Source organism: Chiloscyllium punctatum, chromosome 37 (assembly GCF_047496795.1).
Source record: "Chiloscyllium punctatum isolate Juve2018m chromosome 37, sChiPun1.3, whole genome shotgun sequence".
NCBI classification, from domain to species: Eukaryota; Metazoa; Chordata; class Chondrichthyes; order Orectolobiformes; family Hemiscylliidae; genus Chiloscyllium; species Chiloscyllium punctatum.
In genome coordinates, this window is record NC_092775.1 from 43366628 (window position 1) to 43388656 (window position 22029).

Here is a 22029-nt window from a genome sequence, read left to right on the forward strand (position 1 = left end):
CCCACCCAGATCCAGTTCCCTCTGACTAATGCACCTAACACTAAGGGCTATTTAGCATGGCCAATCTACCTGACCTGTACGTCTTTGGACTATGGGAGGACACGGCAGCACCGGAGGAAACCCACACAGACACGGGGAGAATGTGCAAACTCCACACAGACAGCCACCCGAGACTGAAATTGAACCTGGGACCCTGCTGCTGTGAGGCAGCAGTGCTAACCACTGCCCAAATAATCTAAATCAACATCTCAAGTTATTGTTGCTAGTTTAAGCACACTGGCCACATTGACAAGTTGCCTAAACGAGGCAGTTCTGTGAAGAGCTAACTGCATTTCCTGCCTTTCCTTCAATTTCCTGTCTGCCAAATACATTCACTCTTGCTGCTATTGTTCCCTCCTACTGAAGTTCAACATAACTATACATTAAAAAGTAACTATACTAAGTTGCCATTGTCCTCCCAGAATACACGACTGCTCTCTCCTGAGAGCACATGAGCTGGTGGTGGTTTAACCTGTGGCTCATCATGCCTCAGACTAGGGGAGTGATTAAGGAGAGTCCTTCATGGTAACCTTAGACAGTGCAGGAACTGAACCCATGCTGTTGGCATCACCCTACATTGTAAACCAGCCAACTGAGCTGATCAACCACCAAGAGATGGGCAGCAGGAAAATAAGAAAGCTGACAAAAGATAAGACAAAAATATAGCAAAATTGGTGCATTAAAAGTAGCAGCTGGTATAAAACTGGACTATTATTCACATCTCTGCCTGCTGGTGCCCCAAATCTCACCCATCCAACTGCTTTCTTTTTGGGAAATAGGAGTATTACCAGATGCTGCAGAAGTCCGTTCATTGTAATTTTTTTTCCACTCCTCTGGAAGATTGAGATGGGATATTCTTTATCACAGACTATTGCCATGACCCAAAAAACACATTTCTCCTTTATCCCCAAAACAGAGTCAGTCAGTGATAGGTCAAAGTACTACAAAACTTTTCACCAAAAGATGAAATGTGGCCTGAATGGTCGCTACTGGCTGAGTAATGCTTGCAAACATGCATCAGTCCTGAGAGTGTCTACCATCAGTTTCCCTTATCTTTCCAGGAAGCTGGAAAGATGTGAAAGTACGAAGTAATGTAAGCCATCTGAAAATTTTTTTGTTGGTACTACCAATGCATATATGACATATACAGAATTATACCAAGCATATTGTGCAATTTTGGTATGATATGTAAATATATTTAGAAGAAACCAGGAACAAGTCTCAACTGAGGGAAATAACTATTCCCAGTCTCCACCTTGGCACTTGGCTGGAATGGAAAACTACTGAACGACGATTCCTTTGTTGCTCTAGATTAAGTTTCTATTGATGCTTACCCGAAGTCTTTGAAGGAAAACTTGAAGAGGATGAGGACTGATGCAGCGGCTCTGATGCAGCTCAATCTCCCTGATGCTTGGATGACTGTGGCTTCATAGGAACGGTGGCTGGAAGGGGAAGAGGAGCGGGATGACTTTGAGCACTTGCCAGCCAAAGGCAAGTCAGACACTAATGCTTCAGCCATCTTGGACTTTTGACTTTATGCATTACTTTGAACTAAGGGGTCTTTTCTTTTACTTTCGCCAGAATCTTTGACAATGCAATATTGGTCAAGAAGTAGGCAGCAATCATGATCACCAATGACAGGGAAGACATTGCAGTGAATTAGAAACAAGAACCAAATCTCATGCCAAGTGTCAAAAATGGACATGGCACTATAAAGTATTAAGAATATAATTCTGCCCAACAGCAATGGGAGAAAGAACTGAAGAGCAACACATTGTACACTATAGAGGTCACAAAAAAAAATAATGGGCCACAACAGGAATAGGCATCCTAAAATCTCCTTCCATGTGGCTTCGGATCATTACCAAATTTTGTGGAAGAAATAAATGGAATTTTTTTTAAAAAATTAGTCATTGTTTCTGTACTTCTACGTTATTAATCAATAGGTACCATAACTAAAGCAGAAGGTAACTACAGAGCTACTTAAATGTTGAGAACACTAAATGCCACATCAGTACCAATTCTGAATGACCAAACATAGGCCAGTGAAAACAGCATGCTGAATAACTTGAATGATAAAATTCAGATGCACCACTTAAAGATAAGTTGCACTGACAGTTTTCTCTAAAAACACACGTGTTCTGTATTTTTAGCATATGATGAATGCATATGTAGTTCCATATTGAATTTAATATATTGCTAACAAAATCACCTTACATTTAAAATTTTACTGGTGATAAGAAGAAAGCACAGAGTCAGAAAACATTATATTTTGTTTTTATTTTAAGCTTCATAGATTGAGACAGAGCAGGGTGAGAAGTGAAGCCAGAAAATTCCAAGAAAAAAAAATTCATTAAGCATGTTAATGAAGCAAAGCATGGTTCTCCTACCATTCTTCCATGAAGCTAATCTCCAACACGATTGTCATTGAGGTTACATACTCAAAAGATATATGAACGCAGCCCTTAATTTTGAGCGCAAACAGAATAGTTATCTTACCCTCCGCTCAACATTTTGCCTGAAAAATCAGAAAATTGCCAAGTAGGAAATTCTAAGCAAGAACGTATATCTGACTTTGCAATGCGGAGACCAAGGATATTCTGATTTATTGTATGGAATGGATTTAAAATTACATACCATTATAAGCACACAAAGGGCATGACAGTTCACCAGATATTAATGTAAGGATTAATTTGTTTAAAAAAGCTACAAGCAAAAAAGTGTGGCTTGTGTGATTAATGAGAGGCCTCAACTTTCAACAATTTATTTTGCAAGTATAAGCAATCTTCCTTCATATTTTGGAATACCAATCGAATCTGGATGTAGGTTTGCTCACTGAGCTGGAAGGTTCATTTTCGTCACCATACTAGGGAAACATCTCCAGTGAGTCTCCAGATGAAGCACTGGTGGTGTAGCCCACTTTCTATGTTTGAGGTTCCTTGGGTTTCCCAAGGAAACTCAAACATATAAATAGAAAGTGGGCTTCATTCAATGTTACCTAGTATGGTGACAAAACGTCTGAAAATCAAACCTTCCAACTCAGCGAGCAAACCTACATCCAGAACCTCAACCGGCGGCACGGTGGCACAGTGGTTAGCACTGCTGCCTCACAGCGCTAGAGATCCGGGTTCAATTCCCGCCTCAGGGTGACTAACTGTGTGGAGTTTGCACATTCTCCCCGTGTCTGCGTGGGTTTACTCCGGGTGCTCTGGTTTCCTCCCACAGTCCAAAGATGTGCAGGTCAGGTGAATTGGCCATGCTAAATTGCCCGTAGTGTTAGGTTAAGGGTATAGGTGGGTTGCGCTTTGGTGGGGCGGTGTGGACTTGTTGGGCCAAAGGGCCTGTTTCCACACTGTAAGTAATCTAATCTAAAAAAAATCTTCTCAAAACTCGCTAATACTGATTGAATGTTTGGTTTTATCATTTCATTGCAGATTTACCAATTTACAGTTTTTGTACCAAATATACTCCTCATATGCCAGCTCTTTTTCATAATCTGTGGTCAGAATATTTGGCAGCCTCAAATACCAAGGATTCAGCTCAGTCACTCTTAGTGACTTTGTCAGATTATGTGATCTCTACATTCAAGCGTAATTGGCTCCATCTAGTTCCTATGTATTTCTGATCCTTTTTCTTCATTCAATGCCTCTAGCCCAAATGACTTGGCAGTTACTGTCTAGCTTCTACTGGAATTGAAGACAAAGGAAAGAAAATCTGAGAACTATGTGGCAGAAGAAGTTCAGAAAATGTTTATAAATAGTAACAGCACCATTTACATGGAACAAATTAGCAAAGCCAAGATTAACAAACAGTCACAAGATTCTGCTGCCAGGTCTGTGTACGATCAGTCTTCTGATTTCCATTTCTGGGTTTAAATTTTAAAAAAATTTTTTACAAACTAGTCGTTTCACTATATTTACCTGTAAATAGTGAGAAGCCACTGGCAGAGAAATTTTGTCCTAGAAAGTTAAACAAAAGGAATATCTATTTGAGATTTTTCTAAAAAAAAACATAGCACGTTACTGTTGTCATACACAGTAACTTCACCCACCAACAGGGGAAATGGCAATTATACTTGCACAAAAGAAACACAAACTTCCTTTGCCAAAATCAAAGTACTCAATTTTGTTGAAAACAGTTAGATGCATTTGCTGGTTCAGATCAACAAAACTAAACAAATTTTATCATTTAATACTGTTTTAGTTAACTATTTAAAACTGACATCAAATTGGTTTGCTGTTTGTCTCAAACTCCTTTCCCTCTCCAAACTGGTATTAATCCTTGATCAGAATGGCTACATCAAGTTCAGTCCGTGCTCTCAATCGGTTCATCCAGCAAAAAGGAGTTCCTCCCTCAAATGATCTAGCCAGGACTTGTTTGCTGACAAATGTGCATGGCAAACAAGCAGAACATCAGCTTAGAGTTCAATGATCTAGAATGAAAAGGACAAGCATGCGCCAATATCAATCTTAAATTACTTCAATGTGTGAAATAGGAAAACTATAAAATGTGGCCAAAAATTATTTAACAAATTGGTATTGGTCACCAAGACACACTTTAAATTTACTACACAATCAACTTAGGACAAAGGTACTTCAATATTAAAAAAAAACTGGAGTGTCAATAAATGAATCTGGAGATCTTGAAGATAAATCGAAGACTTAAAACAAAATAAAGATGATTTAGCAATTTGCAAAACTGGTGAATATTTTACGTATGAATTTTCTACGATGTAGAACTTTTTTTAAAAAAGTGTTTGAACTTTGAACTTCAGAAAATGCAAGGGCTTTTACTATCCACTATCATATAATTGTACTGTCATCATGGCTATGGCTAGCAACACTGCCTTTCAGTGAAGCTTACTTCTAGATTACATTTCCCTGTCTGGTCCACCACAAAGTGGCCTGGTGGTAACCTTCATCATAAAAATCATGATTTGCTCTCTCTCTTCTACTTCATTTGTGAGTTCCCCTCTTCCAAGCATTTTACATTGTCCCATCTTTGCCCTGTTCTCTAAAATCGCAACTTTCTATCTTCCCCCGGAGCATCACATTGAGATTCTCACTGGTTTACTCTCTCTCAAGTCAGACTTGTCTCTCCTGATATCCATCTCCATTTTAACTTGTCGTGCCCTTCTGTCATTGTTCAACTTCACTCTCCATAGAAGCACTCCTACCCATATTCATATTGATTCTTTCAATTTTGCCATTTCATGTGGACTTTATCTGAATAAGATATGGTTAACTTTAGTAACAGCATCCCTATAACCATTTCAACCATACTTCCTTCATGACTTGAAATAAACTTTAATTTCAAGCTCAAATAATTTATCCTACTCTAAACACTCCCTCTGCTATGGCCCTCATCATTAAGGAGTGCAGGGACAATATTATCTATGTAGTATACCGAACTAGTTTAGCAATCCAATCAAGAGCTAGTTGGATGTCCTAAAGCACTTTTGGTTCTGTATCAAAACTATCTACTTCTGAAGTATGAGTTTGGAAAGCAAATGTAACAATAGCTTTGCTCCACTGAACCTTACCTCAATCAGCTCAGGGATTCCTTCATTTTAAGATTGTTACCATTCGTTCAGTTCCTTCTCATGCTTTCATTACCTCACCAAGCTGAAATTTCCTGCCTCATGCTAAGTTTACAACTTTATCTGGTTTCTCTTCTAACCTAACTACACTTCCTGTTCACTAGAGTCTAAATGACGACATAATTTTCCCTCACATATATACAGCCTTTCCTCGTTATTATTAGGTCTAAAGGAGGGTCAATGGACCCAAAACATTAACTTTGCTTTTCCTCCATTGATGCTGCCAGACTTCTGAGTTTCTACCGTAACTTGTGTTTTTATTTCAGATTTCAAGCATCCGCAGCTCTATTCTATTCACAAGTTTTGTTGAATGGCTCCTGTACAACCTTACAATTGAAATAGTTCCACCTTCAAGAACCATCCTGCTCTTTTAGCATTGTCCACTTATCAAATAATGAGCCCTCAATCCTGCTTGCCACCGAAAAATGATTGCTGCATCTCTAACTTCAACTCTCCAAAGCAAGCATCCTGATATCTCCAAATTTTGTAGCCATCTTTTCCAATATTCCATGTTTAAGTCTCTGCAAATTGGGTTTCCATCCCTACCACCGAAATGCCCGTAGTCACAAATGATATCCTTGTCAACTCCAGATGTAGTCTATTATTCCTCACCTCACTTGATTACATTGCAGTTTTTGACACGGCCTACCACATTGATCTCCTACAAACCAGCTCGTCTGCTCTCCAGTTTAACGGCACTACTCTCACGATTCTATTCTTGATTACAATTATTACAGCATCTCAAACAACAGCTCCTCTTCCCACCATCACACCATTTCTGGAGTCCAACCGTCATTTATCCTCGTCTCATCTACATTTCCCTTGGCTATTTTAGAGACAAAAAAACTGCAGATGCTGGAATCCAAGGTAGATAAGCAAGAGGCTAGAAGAACAGCAAGCCAGGCAGCATCAGGTGGTGGAGAAGTCAACTTTTCGGGTGTCCTGAAGGGTTACATCAACTTCGCCACCTCTTGATGCTGGCTGGCTTACTGTGTTCTCCCAGAAGGCATATGGTGTACTGGGCTTTATTGGTAGAGGAATTGAGTTCCGGAGTCCTGAGGTCATGTTGCAGTTGTACAAGACTCTGGTGCGGCCTCATCTGGAGTATTGTCTGCAGTTTTGGTCGCCATACTATAGGAAGGAGGTGGAGGCATTGGAACAAGTGCAGAGGAGGTTTACCAGGATGTTGCCTGGCATGGTAGGAAGATCGTATGAGGAAAGGCTGAGGCACTTGGGACTTTTCTCATTGGAGAAAAGAAGGTTTAGGGGAGATTTGATAGAGGTGTACAAGATGATTAGGGGTTTAGATAGGGCTGACAGTGAGAACCTTTTTCTGCATATGGAGTCAGCTGTTACTAGGGGACACAGCTTTAAATTAAGGGGTGGTAGGTATAGGACAGATGTTAGGGGTAGACCTTTTACTCAGCGGGTTGTGAGTTCATGGAATGCCCTGCCAGTAGCAGTGGTGGACTCTCCCTCTTTATGGTCATTTAAGCGGGCATTGGACAAGCATATGGAGGTTATTGGGCTAGTGTAGGTTAGGTAGGCTTCGGTCGGCGCAACATCGAGGGCCGAAGGGCCTGAACTGCGCTGTATTTTTCTATGTTCTATGCCGGCCTCCCTTAGTTATATTCGCAAGAGGCAAAATATTACTTACAATAGTTCCATGATACTAACTCTCCTCCATCTCAATTGCTGCAATGCAGCAGCATAAGTATGACGACAATTCCAATACCCAGACCCAGGTGAGCTAATTGCTGCCTTAAACACTGGGAGGACTAAAGCCATAATCTTTGGGCCTAGTCATGTGTCTCGTCACTGACTTGCACGACTCTCCAGTGAAGCAGACTATTTGATCACAAACTTACTTGCAACAATTCTCTCCTTTTGAAAGATTTTCATATCTTTAATAATGTCCACCATCCAACCTTCAAGCATACTGTCTGCTGAAACCTTCATCAGCACCGGTCACTTCCAGACTCAACTGTTCCAAAGCTGCCCAGAATCCTCCATAAACTTAAGCTTCACCAAATACAATTGGTATCTTTGCCTGGTCTTATCACATCATGGCCCATTCAAAATCATTCATTTTCTTTGACTTTGCCAATCTAAATCAGCTCAAAATTAATGAAAACATTTTTTTTTCAAATTGTGAACTTGTATTCTTTTTGTGGAAATCCCTTCATAACTTGGTCCCTTCCCATTTCTGCTACTACCTCCAGTTATAAAGGCCCTCCAAAAATTCACTAATACTTCATTTCAGCTTTATTTACATCTAGGCTTTAAACTCAATTTCTACTCTCTCGCTTCACCCTTTTCACTCTTCCTTTTATGAGTTACCATAAAATCCCAATTCATTGTCCAAGCTTTTAGCTACCTCTCAGAATGTCTCATTTCCTTTGACTCAATTATATGTGCGTCTGATTTTGGATTGCAAAAGTATATCCATGAGATGGTGTAAAAGTGCCTATTATTCTAAAATTTGACTGAGTCTTCAATCAGGGAAAAGAAAATGTCAAGAGAACGTGGGAGATTTCATGTTAAAAGAAAATTTGCTATAACGTCTGTTAAAACATCCTAATAAAAATTGCTATACATGCACTCATTTAATTGAAACAGGATTACACATCAAAAATTGAAACAAGAATTTCATTTTGGACCCAGCCAAGGGTTGACGGAAGTTTTACAACTCTGATCTTAGCCTAATCAGGCCAGACTGGATTTCAGACATACCCAGAACCATATATTACATTTAGTATGCTCCATATGTTATCACCTTTATATTTCAGTAAAACTTCACAAAGGACATTGATATTACAAATCAAAAATAACAATAGCCTTTCCAAATCAGTCTGAAGGTTTTAAGAACCAACTAATATGCACAATTGCAGCAATAACCTTCCTTAATGCCTTTCTGCTGCTTTGGTGCAACATGGTTTAAATTAAGGTCTCCTATTAAGCAAAACAATGCACAATTTGCTTAAATAGAAAGAAAGTTTAATTGAAAATGAATTTAAGCATTGGTAATTCAAAACACAAGTTTCATTGCTCATTAAAATAAATACCCATTTGGCCAAATTCACATCATTGAAAATAAGAAATTTTAAATAGCATTTTAGCTACAATATATGCTACATTTGAAGCTATTGTCAAAATTAATAGCTCAGTCTATACAAACACAAACTAAACAAGTGTAACAGTGTCTGCATAGAAATCTGGATTCTAGCCTGCTGCTAAATTTAAAATTGCTGTACAAGACTGAACATTCACCTTGACTACCTTCATGATAGTCCAGTAGTGCAAATCCAGATTGCACACCTTTCATAAGGCCTTGCTTGAAAGCAATGGGGAAAAAAAAACAGGTTTCTATATTAAAAAAAAGGATGCTCAAGCCACCCCAGTATGCCTATGCCATAAAGGTGATAATCTAATTGTTTCAAATCCATTTCCATAATGTAGTCAGGTATATGTTATAAGACTTAAATTACTAAAATTATTATTTGCCTTTTTAATTTAGAAAATGCTAAATACTGAATTATGCAACAATTGGAAAAGAAAATTACCACTACTGGATGCAATATTATGGGGAAGGACCAATGTAACATTTCATATGAAATAATTCCATCTTTTAAGAATAGGTAGTAATTAAAGAAGTCTTAGAGACAGGCAGACATTTAAACACAAACAGATGCATTTTACAAATAGGGAGTGAAAATGCTGTCAGAGCAGATCAACTAACAATTAATGCTTCATAGCTGAGAGTACTCAGAGACCAATCACTAATATACAGTCAGCAAAAACGATTTGCAAATGCACACTAACCACCACCATGAATATGAAACCACAGCAAAGAATAAGCCATTTAGCCCCTTGAATACCCACTGTCACTCAACTGGATCACAGCTGCTCTACAGCTCAATTTCATCTAGTTGCTTTGATCCATATCCCTTGATAGCCTTAATGTACACAAAATCTAGGTCTGAAACTTTTCAGTTGATCTTGCTTCCACAGTTTTTTAGGAGATTTCCAAACTTCCACTGCCCTTTGTATAGTAGGAATCCATCTGGTAAACCCTGTTGCACTCACATCCATAGCCTCAACATCCTTTTTCAGATAATAAGACCCAAACTGCACACAATACTCCAGATGTAGTCTTACCAAGGTCTTGTACAATTGCCGCTTGTGCACTCCAATGGTCTCATGAAGACTAACATACCGTCTGCCTTCTTTACTCGGCTGTACCTGCATGCTTACTTCCAGCAACTGCTGTACAAGAATACCTAAGTCTTGTGGTACCTGCACCACCACCAACACCCCGCCCCACCCCTTTCCCAATTTATCACCATTCAAATCATGATCTGCCTTCCTGTTTTTGCTACCGATGTAAACAACCTTACATTTATCCACATTCTACTTCATGTGTCATGTATTTGCCCACTCACCCAACTTGTCCAAATCACACAGAAGCATTTCTGCAAACTCCCACTCGATTCGGTCATCTGCAAGCTTGCACTTATTATATTTAGTTCCTTCATCTAAAATCATTAATATTATGAATAGCTGGTGGTCCAAGCACTGATCCCTGTAGTACTCCACTGGTCATTTGCTACTATTCAGAAAAAGACTAACTTATTCCTCATTTCTATCGACCAGCTCAATATCCATGTCAGTTGCACTACCTTCACAAACCCATGCATTTGAAATTTACGCACTAAGCTCTTACATGATACTTTACTGAAAGTCCAATTAAACCATATACACAGCTCCCCCTCGTCAACTCTACAAGGCACATCCTTGAAAAATTCAACAGATTTGTACAGCATGTTCTTTCTTTCTGATCCAGTCACTGTCTTTCAAGTGCTCTGCTATTAAATCTTTTTTAAAGGAATGTAGCATTAAATGGTCAGGTTAAATGGTCTATAATTCCCCGATTTCTCTCTACCTGTTTTATGAAATAGTGAAGTTTCACTAGTTACAGAGATACACAGCACAGAAAAAAAACCCTTTGGTGCAACTTGTCCATGCCGACCAGACATCCTATACAAGTCTAGCCCCATTCGCCAGCATTTGGTCCATATCCCTTTAAACCCTTCCTATTGATATACCCATCCAGAGGCATCTTAATAATTGTAATTGTACCAGCCTCCACCACTTCCTCTGGCAGCTCATTCCATACAGGCACCACCTTCTGTGTGAAAAAGCTGCCCCCTAGGTCCCTTTCATATCTTGCCCCTCTCACCCTAAACCTATACCCTCTAGTTTTGGACTCCCCCCATCCCAGAGAAGAGACCTTGCCTATTTCTCCTATCCATACCCCTCATTATTTTAGAAATCTCCATAAAGGTCACCCCTCCAGCCTCCGATGCGGCAGGGAAAGTAGCTATAGCTCAAATCCTGGCAACATCCTTGTAAATCTTTTCTGAACCCTTTCAAGTTCCACAACATCCTTCCTATTGGAGAAAGACCAGAATTACGCACAATACTCCAAGTAGTCAAACCAATGTCCTGTACAGCCACAAATGAGCTGCCAAATCCTTTACTCAATGCACCGACCAATAAAGGCAAGTATACAAATCACCTTCTTCACTATCGTATCTACCTCCAACTCCACTTTCAAGGAACCATGAACCTGTATTCCTAGGTCTCTTTGTTCAGCAACATTCCCAGGACCTTACCATTAAGTCCTGCCCTGATGTGCTTTTCCAAAATGCAGCACCTCACATTTATCTAAATTAAACTTCACCTACCACCATTGGTCCATGTGATCAAGATCCCGTTGTACTCCAAGGTAAACTTCTTCGCTGTCCACTCACCTCCAATTATGGTGTTATCTGCAAACTTACTAACCATGCCTCCTGTGTTCACATTCAAATCATTTATCTAAATGACGAACAGCACTGATCCTGTGACACACTGCTGGTCCCAGGCCTCCAGTCTGAAAAGCGAACCTCCACCACCCGGTCTTTGACCTTCAAGCCGGTTCTGTATACAAGTAGCTAGTTCTCCCTGTATCCATGTGATCTAACCTTGTTAACCAGTCTACCATGAGGAACCTTGTTAAACACCTTACTGAAGTCCATATAGATCACATCCACTGCTCTGCTCTTATCAATCCTCTTGTTATTTCTTCAAAAAAAAAACTCAAGTTAGTAAGACTCCATTTCCCATACACAAAGCCATGTTGACTCTGCCCAATCAGTCCTTGCCTTTCCAAATATAAGTAAATCCTGTCCCTCAGGATTCCTTCCAACAACTTGCCCACCAGCGATGTCAGGCTCACCAGTCTATGCGCCCTGGCTTTGCCTTACCAATAGTGGCACAACATTAGCCAACTTCTAGTCTTCCTGCACCTTACATGTGGCTATCGATGATACAAGTATCTCAGTAAGGGGCCCTGCAATCAATTTCCTGGTTTCCCACAGAGTCTAAGGGTCCACCTGATCAGGTCACAGAACACTGAATTAGTGGTGCTGGAAGAGCACAGCAGTTCAGGCAGCATCCAACGAGCAGCGAAATCGACGTTTCGGGCAAAAGCACTGATGAAGGGCTTTTGCCCGAAACGTCGATTTCGCTGCTCGTTGGATGCTGCCTGAACTGCTGTGCTCTTCCAGCACCACTAATCCAATATTTGGTTTTCAGCATCTGCAGTCATTGTTTTTACCAGGTCACAGAACATCTCAGCGCAGTACAGGGTCTTCAGCCCTCGATGTTACACTGAGCTGTGAAACCAATCTGAAGCACATCTAACCTACACTACTCCATTCTTGTCTATATGCCTATCCAATAACTATTTATATGCCCTTAAAGTCAGCAAGTCCTACTGTTGCAGGCAGTGCACTCCACAGCCCTACTACTGAATAAAGAAACTATCTTGGACATCTAACCTACATCTATCACCCCTCAATTCATTCTAGCCATCGCTAGAGAAAAAAGGCTCTCACTGTCCAACCTACCTAACCCTATGAATTTCTTATGTCTCAATTAAGTCATCTCTCAACTTTCTTCTCTCACAAGAACAGCCTCAAGTCCCTCAGTCTTTCCTCATAAGACCTTCCCACCATACCAGGCAACATACTAGTAAGTCTCCTCTGTACCCTTTCCAAAGCTTCCACATCCTTCCTATAATGCAATGACCAGAACTGGACACTAGTGTGGCTGCACCAGAATTTTGTACAACTGCAGCATAACCTCATAGTTCCAAGACTCAATCTTTCTACCAATAAAAGCCACCATACCATAGGCCTTCTCAACCACCTTTTCAACCTGGGTGGCAACTTTCAAGGATCAATGTACATGGACACAGATTTCTCTGCTCATCTACATTACCAAGAATCTTATCATTAGCCCAGTACTCTGCATCCCTAATCCTCCTTCCAAAGTGAATGACCTCACTTTTCTGCATTAATTGCCATTTGCCAGCTCTCAGTCCAGCTCTGCCACTTATCTATGCCCCCTTGTAGCCTACAACCTCCTTCGTCACTATCCACAACTTTACCAAACTTGTGTCATTTGCAAATTTACCAACCCATTCTTCTATGCTCTCATCCAGGTCATTTATAAAATGATAAACAGTGGACCCAAAACAGATCCTTGTGGGACACCACTCATAACCAAACTCCAGGATGAATATTTCCCATCAACCACCACTCTGTCTTCTGATTTCTGATCCAAACCACTAAATCATGTTGAATTCCATGCCTCCGTATTTTGTGCAATAGCCTACTGTAGGGAACCTTATCAAACGCCTTACTGAAATCCATACACACCAAATTAATCATTTTATCCTCATTCACCTGTTTGGTCACCTTCTCAAAGAACTCAATTAGGTTTGTGAGGCACAGCCGACCCTTCACAAAAATGAGTTGACTATCCCTAATCAACTTATTCCTTTCTAGATTATAAATCCTCTCTTTTATAACCTTTTCCAACACTTTATCCATAACCGAAGTAAGGATCACAGGTCTCTAATTTCCAGGGTTGTCTCTACTCCCCTTCTCGAACAAGGGAACATCATTTACTATCCTCCAGTCTTCTGGAACTATTCCTGTAGAGAATGACAACAAAGATCAACCAAAGGTTTGGTGATCTCTTCCCTGACTTCCCAGAGAATTCTAGGATAAATCCCATCCAGCCCAGGGGACTTATCTAGTTTTTACACTTTCCAGAATTGCTAACACCTCCTCGTGAACCTCGATCCCATCTAGTCTAGTAGCCTGTATCTCAGTATTTCACCTCAACCACATTGTCAGTATTCACACTAGAAAAAAAAACAAAAAAATATTCATTTAGCGTTTATCCTATCTCCTCTGACTCCATGCAGAACTTCCCACTAGTATCCTTGACTATCCCTAATCTTACCTATGGAAAGCCTTAGGGTGTTCCTTGATCCTATCTGCCAACGATTTTTCATGTCCTCTCTGGGCTCCTCTTCGCTCTCTCGAGGTCTTTCCTGGCTAACTTGCAACTCAAAATGAGCCATCACATCTCATCTTGAGAAGAGATTCACCTTCTTTAGTAAACCACAGCTCCCTCGCTCGACAACTTCCTCCCTGCCTGATAGATACATACTTATCAAGGACCCGCAGTAGCTAGTCCTTGAATAAGCTCTACATTTCAACTGTGCCCATCCCCTGCAGTTTCCTTCCCCATCATATGCATGCTAAATCTTGCCTAATTGCATTGTAATTGCATTTCCCCCAACTATAACTCTTGCCCTGTGGTATATACCTAACCCTTTCCATCACTGAAGTAAACATAACCAAATTGTGATCACTATCACCAAAGTGCTCACCCACCTCCAAAATCTAACACCTGGCCAGTTTTATTACCCAGTACCAAATCTAATGTGGCCTCGCTCCTTGTTGCCCTGTCCTATTGTATTAGGAAACCCTCTTGTCCACATTGGACAAAAACGGACCCTTCTCACATACTTCAACTATAGTATTCCCAGTCAATAATTGAAAAGTTAAACAACCCCACAACAGCTACTGTCACTCTCGCTCCTATCCAGGATAATCTTTGTTATCCTATCCCCTACATCCCTGGAACTATTTGGAGGCCTATAGAAAACTCCCAACAGGGTAGCCTCTCTTTTCCTGTTACTAATCTCAGCCCATACTACCTCATTAAACGAGTCCTCAAACGTCCTTTCTGCGACCGTAATATCGTCCTTGATTAACAATGCCACACCAACCCCTCTTTTACCGTTTTCCTTGTTCTTACTAAAACATCTAAAGCCTGGAATGTGCAATAACCATTACTGTCCCTGTTCTACCTATGTCTCTGAAATGGCCACAACATCAAAATCCCAGGTACTAACCCATGCTGCAAGTTCACTCACCTTATTCCAGATGCTCCAGGCATTGAAGTAGATACATTTCAAACCAACTTCTTGCTTGCTAGTGCCTTCTTGTGACCTTAGTTCTGACCTCACTACTCACAACTTCCTGTATACTTGAACGACAATTTCGGTTCACATCTCCCTGCTCAATTAGTTAAACCCACCCAAAGAACATTAATAAATTCCCCCACCCTCTTTCCCCCCCCCCCCCCCCCCAAAAGGATATTGGTACCCCTCTTGCTCAGGTGAAGACTGTCCTGTTTGCAGAGGTCCCACCTACCCCAGAAAGAGACCCAATTATCCAGAAATCCAAAACCCTTTCTCCTACACCATTCCTGTAGCCACGTGTTCAACTCCTCTTTCTCCCTATTCCTTGGCTAGCTAGCACACGGCACAGGCAACAAACCAGAGATATGAACTCTTTGTTCTAGCTCCAAGTTTCTACCCAGATGTAGGGGATAGGATAACAAATTTCTGCCTTAAATCCAGAGGGGATGCATTCACTTTTATGCATTTCAAGACATCCAGCACCACCTACTCTGCAATATGGCCATTTTTCAAGATGTCACCGTTTATTTCCCCACATTTTATATCTTCCAAATCATCCTCCAAAAGTAAACACTGATACAAAATATTCCTTTAGTATCTCACCCATCTCCTGTGGTTTCATATGTAAGTGGCCTTGTTGATCTTTAAAGGGGCCCTATTCTCTTCCTAGTTACCCTTTTTCAATGTATTTGTAGGATCCCTTTGGATTATCTTAGTGTAAATCCTAAATGCAATGCTCTAATTATTTTTTAAGATTATGACCTCATATTTTGGATAAATGTGTAATTACACTTCTGATTAGGTTGACTAGAAACTATCTGCCAGTGAAACATCAAGTCATTGGGCTCTATGGCTTTAATTATTGTCTTAAATGTAGGGTTGAATTTGTTCTCCAAAAGAAAAAAATCCTGTAGTCAAAGGAATGCATTCAGTGTACAAGGTCTGCTGTAATAAGATGCATTGCCTTTACTGTCGCAGAACGAGTATTTATCCTATTCAAGCAGTTCCAAATATCATATTTTACTAGCAGTTGTGCATAGGATTTTATATATTTGAACATGAACAGTTTGAAAAAAATTAAATTGAATATGAAATAATTTGTTAAATGCATTCCCGCACACCCATTCCCTAACATCATCTGCAGTCATTGCTTTTGAATAAATAAGGGCAAGAATAATAACTTAAAAGACAGAAAAATTTATGGATATATGTTAGGCATAAAATTTCATCATTGAAATTTTAGTGTATCATGACAGCAGCCTTAAGTGAAAAAAAAACTGAACATACCTTTTTAAAAAAAAAGTCAGTTTTATTTCCCATAAACTTCTGAAGCTCAGTTCCAAACAAATTGCCATAAATTCCAAATCACCTTTAATTTAGAACAGTATATCATTCCTTACTTTGGATACATACGTTATGGTTATAGCGTGAAATAGAAATAGCCACATTCAAGTAGCTGTTTTGAATGGAATGTTAAATACTAGGTTGGGTCAATTAGTGTAACGTTAAACAAATTTCTGGAATCCAATACACAAAATAAAAATAATTAGCCTATAGGCCAGGGATGGGAGGGGGGTGAAAGAAAAAGACCCCTGCTAACTGGTGTGTAATCCCTAAAAGTTTCAATTGCAAACAAATCAAATTTTCTTTTTCGTTTTCCAAAAAAAGATACGGTCCATGACATGACAGAGTTATAATTACAAGTCATGTGTAAGAAATTAGTTTATTTACAGTTAATGGCTGAATTGGAAATCAATTGAAAAGCAACTAATTTTGTGCAATCAAAACACATTGTACAATAAAATGCTATCCTGTTGGCTGGTAATTTCAGCATGAATGCATGAATGATCTAGCAGGACTTACCTTACGTACAACTTCCTCTTCTTCCTGACGCTTTTCGTAATGTGAAAAGTCATCAAAAATTGAGGTGGTATGCTTGTAAGTAGCAATAATTTTGAGCACTTGCTTAGCTTTCTCTAAAGGAACCTCCTGAGTGTCCCGAGAGTTAGTGACTGGCTTATTATCATTGTTTTCCAAACGGATATGCCTCAGCTGGTTATTAGGTACGTCCTTTACAAAGATCCACTTAACGTCAAATTTGCCTTTCCACTTGTCCTGTGACCAAACCCCGGCACATGTACCATAGTCCACTGGTGATTTCATTTCTGCCACTCCACAGAAGTGTCCACTGCCATTCACACTGAATAGTAAGTAAACAGGGGCTTTTCCAGCCATCGAGCGATAAGCACTGTCCAAGCGTTTGTTGCCATGCTCAGTACTGCACCAAATGGAGTACTTGATAGAGCGATGGATATCATCCTCAGAGTAGCTCTTGATAATAAACACTCGGCCATTTTTAAGATTCCAGTCAAAGTCTTTTGGGTTGTAGCAGTATGCAGCCTTCAACTTTTCAAGAACAGGATGAGTCTCATTGCTTGGAGGAGAGCTAACCGGTAGATTACCCACCGAGTTGCTTTCATTACCAGTTCCGCTATTTTGACCAAACGCTGCCCCTCTATTGCGAGGGGCTATCCATCGGTTCTGTGGGGGTTGTTGAGGATTCTGATAAGGTTGCTGTGGAAGTTGTAATGGCTGAGCTGGAGGGGGCTGAGTCAACTGCTGCTGTGGAACTGCCTGAGTATTAGGGGTCTGATGGGTTGGAGGAGCTTTTGGTACAGGTCCTTTATTGTCCCATGTACCAATGTCCATATTGTGTTTTATAGGTGGTGGAGGTAATGCTGAACCTCCTACTGCTGCTCCCGTCTTTGGTTTTAATTTTGGTTGAGGCTTGGCTGGTTTACTTGCAATGGCAGCCCATGATGTTGGCTTTGGAGCAGATACACCAGCTGTTGAGCCATTTCCAGGTGCTGCGTTGGTCATACCTGGGCTGTTTACCACAGATCCTACAGTCTTTACACCTGATGATGTCACAGCTCCAATCTTTAGTCCAACCATCCCCTGTTCAATGCTATTCATGCCTGGTGCCTTATTTAAGGTATCATTTGGAAACCCTGCCTGTCCATCCACTATTGTCCCTCCCAAAGAACTAGGTGGGTAACTATAGCTACTGCCATATGCTGAGCTTGGTGTTTGTTGTCCCTGAGATCCACCAGTTCCCCATGCAGAAAACCCTGGATTTTCAGGGAAAAAGTTGAATCTATGTTGGTTTAAATATGGGGTACTCCCTAGTCCCCCAGGCTGACCAAACACAGCATCATGCATGAAATGATGGTCTCCATTACTCAGCTGTCCATAAGTTGTTAAATATGGAATAGGAGGATCACCGCCAGTGGACCATGGTGCTGCTTCACTAAGAGAATAGGAGAATCCAATGGACGGGGCATAATAACTTGACAAATATGGATCAGTCATTGAAGGATAGCTGTTACTCTGTTGATTGAAAAAGAAAAACAGAGTTATAATACTGTTATTCTCAAAACACATGCATTCATGTTTTCATTCTGCCACAACGAGGAACTGCATCAGAGATTGATTTCTTTTTAAAAAGTGCTTTGTCTCATCAAGATTGTAGTTAGTTAAAGTCAATTAGGCTTCATAAGATCTTTAACTTCAAATATACTTTAAACTGTAAAGTCTCACCTAAACCTGTACTAGAAAATTAACCAGACTTGCAAGATCACAGCTGCAACTAAGACCACATTAGCATTGGCGATGGAGTACAAGAGGTCTTCCACCCAGAAATTTAAATGTAGGGACATGAGTTTATGAGGCAACTATTGGAGTCAATGTCCTGTACAAATAAGCCATTCAAAAACAGTCTCATTAACACAAGCAAGCAACTGGACTGACAGGAATATTTTTCAGTCAGTCCTAATTTTCCCTGTTAAACATACCACAAGAAATTTCTGCAGAAACCTCAGGATGTCACAGCAGGACTGCTATCTTCCCTGCAGAGTCTGGTAACATAGCCAAATGTAAAATAAACAAGTTTTTAAAGTAATGCTAAGATATGTAAATATAAATTACACAAATTTGGAAAATGTCTAAAGCAAAATTACAGTCTTTACTTCCTATCTGGAAGTGTTAAATATTAGCTCAAACTAACATTTCATTAGATGCCAGCAGATATAATGAAGTAACAACAGGTCAGTAGTTATTTTAAATAGTTTTAAATTAATTTTGTAAATTGGACTGCCTGAAAAATTTTAAAGTTACCGTCTCACTGAAATTAGTGGAAGATTATCTCCAAGATGGTTTCATGTTACTTGGCAAAATCCAGTGACCATCAGTTTGTCAACTTCATGTCAAACCTGCACTGCAGAGGCTTCATTTGATGCAATGCCAAAATAAAAATTGCCTCAAAGCTAATGGGTCTTCCTTAAAAATACATTAATGAGATGCAGGTATTGCTGACAAGGCCAGCTTTTATGGACAATCCCCAAAGTCCCTGGCAAAGCATTAGCAGTTGAGAGTCACATCCTTGAATTGGTGCAGTCTATGTAGTGACAGCACACCCATATTGCCATGGGAAGAACAACTCCAGGACTTTTGACCAGCATTAAAGTTCAAAGCAAAGGTGACGGTATGACTGGAAGGGCAACTTGGAAGTGATGTGCCCTGCATCTGCTGCCCTTGTCCTTCAAGATAATAAGAGATTGCCAGTTTGGAAGTTGCACTTTGTATGGCATTACGTTTTCTTGTTAGACATCAGATAAATCAAGCAATGCGAATACATTGTTCACACACATGGTTTGGGTAGACTTGACATTAACACAATTGAATTTATCAACATTCTATTCTTAAACAAAATAAATGCCCAGAAGATACAAATTAAAATGTTAACTTTCAACAACAGAGTTTCAGATATCATTACTTTTCCGAATAATGTGGGACTGTCTTATTTTTTTGAAAAAAAAAGTTATTGAATTGGTCTTACTATAGATTCCAGAAATTGAAACATGAGTCCATCCATTAAGCTTGTACTAGTGTTATCAATGAACTGAAGTTAATTATTGCAATGCCAGGTCCAACCCTTTCTGGCTTTCTCCAATTCACTTTCCAATAATTTGGGGTGGCACAGTGGCTCATTGGTTAGCACTGCTGCCTCACAGCACCATGGACATGGGTTTCATTCCTGCCTTGAGGGACTGCGGATGTGGAGTTTGCACATTCTCTTTGTGTCTGCATGGGTTTCCTCCCATAATCCAAAGATACGTAGGTCAGGTGAATTGACGATGCTAAATTGTTCACAGTGTTGGGGGCATTAGTCAGGGGTGAATGAAGGGGAAAATGGGTTTGGATGGGTTACTCTTCAGAGGGTCTTTGTGAACTTGTTGAGCCGAAGGGTCTGTTTCCACACCGTAGGGAATCTAATGTTATCAGAGTCTTTGAACAACCACCTATGTTAATCTAGTGTTTTTAGAGTAAAACCTCCCACTATATTTCACTTCAGTCGTTTAACAAAATTTGACAAGCAAACATAGAGGTCAAGTTTTGTCAAGACAAAGCTCCTTAAAACTCAGAAGACATACAGAGGTGGAGGAGGAGTTTGCAGAGAGAATCCCCGAGCTCAAGTCATAGCCATGGAAGTTAGGACAGAGTGGAGCAGTGTACGCAGTTCAGAGGGATGTAGGGTGAAAACAGATTGCAGACATAAACGTGTGGTGATGGTGAGATTTGAAAACAGAACTTCAAAATCAAGGTGCTGCTTAACCAGGAGTCTAACATGGGTCAGCAAGCACAGAGATGAAAGTGGATCAGCACCTGGTGCAATGTGTTATTAGCTAGAGTTTAATGCCTTCTAAAATGAAGTTGCAGAGCTACTTGTGCCATGTCCTAAAAATTCTTTGCTAAAGTTAGTAAATCTCAAAATGGTTTGAGTCCTGGTGAAATTGTGCAAGATTTTAATGACTAAAAAAATTCATTTGATTGAAATGAATAGTGAGTGCTCCTTTAATCAGTTTAAAAATTTAAAATTTGCCAACTGTACAATTGCAAGCTACGGCAAACCAAATTGGCACAATTCTATTCAAAACGAACAGGAATGAATTTGTTGTGACTGGCTGTAAACTGAAATCAGAACTTCCACTGTCTGAAAATAAAAACTCAACTTGCGTATTCTGTCTACTTCTCGCCACCAGAATTTCGAGATGAATCTATTAGAGAGGGTACATAAAACGTTTACAAGAATGGTTACAGGGAAGAGGGTCTTCAGTTAGAGATATATTGGAGAAGCTGGCATTGTCCTACTTAAAGGCATTAGGAAAGGTGTTCAAAATCTTGGGGGACCAAGACAAAGTAGGCGAGGAGAAACAGTTCCTGTTGGCGAAAAGGTCAAGAACCCAAAGACAGTTTACAAATATGATTAGTAAGAGAATCAAATACAATAAAAAGAACCTTTTCTTTAAAAACATAGCAAGTGATTAATATCTGTTTGCAAGTCTGAAGAGGGTAGATAAAAATCTGGCTTTCAGTGGGAAGCAGCCAACCAAAAGTTTTGGGCTACAAGGACTACAGCACTGGGACTAGCAGAGATGCTCCTGCAGAGAACTAGCAATGACAGATTTAAGATTAATGGTCCCCTTCTGTGCAGGAAACATTCCATGATTTTAAAAGTTACATGTAGCTTTTCTCTACATTGACAAAACATTTGCTTTCCCTTTAAGGTGCATTATTTAAATGTACTATAACTATAGAAACAGATTAGATTACTTACATTGTGGAAACAGGCCCTTCAGCCCAATAAGTCCACACTGACTCGCTGAAGTGCAACCCACCCAGACCCATTCCCTTACATTTACCCCTTCACCTAACACTACGGGCAATTTAGCATGGCCAATTCGCGTAACCTGCACACTTTTGGACTGTGGCAGGAAACCGGAACACCCGGAGGAAACCCACGCAGACACGGGGAGAACGTGCAAACTCTACACAGACAGTCGCCTGAGGTGGGAATTGAACCCAGGTCTCTGGCGCTGTGAGGCAGCAGTGCTAACTGCAGTGCCACCGTGCTGCCCACTAAGACAGCTGTAATTTTAGGATC

The 22029-nt window shown here is 40.2% G+C and overlaps 1 protein-coding gene across 7 annotated transcripts in view; it reads right to left on the reverse strand.

Annotated features, from left to right (window-relative positions):
• Window positions 1-22029, reverse strand: part of ythdf1 (YTH N6-methyladenosine RNA binding protein F1) — a 37394-nt gene that overhangs the window by 4098 nt on the left and 11267 nt on the right. For 2 of the 7 annotated variants that reach the window (XR_011954595.1, XR_011954594.1), the window contains exons 4-6: window positions 16890-18416; window positions 3960-3998; window positions 1374-1481 (exon numbers count right to left, since the gene is read on the reverse strand). Coding sequence is in view for 3 of the 7 variants with exons in the window: in XM_072556682.1 (XP_072412783.1) it covers window positions 3960-3998; window positions 16890-18416 (1566 nt within the window). In the remaining 4 variants the exon portion in view is untranslated. The other 5 variants (XR_011954597.1, XR_011954596.1, XM_072556682.1 and 2 more) reach the window with 4 other exon arrangements.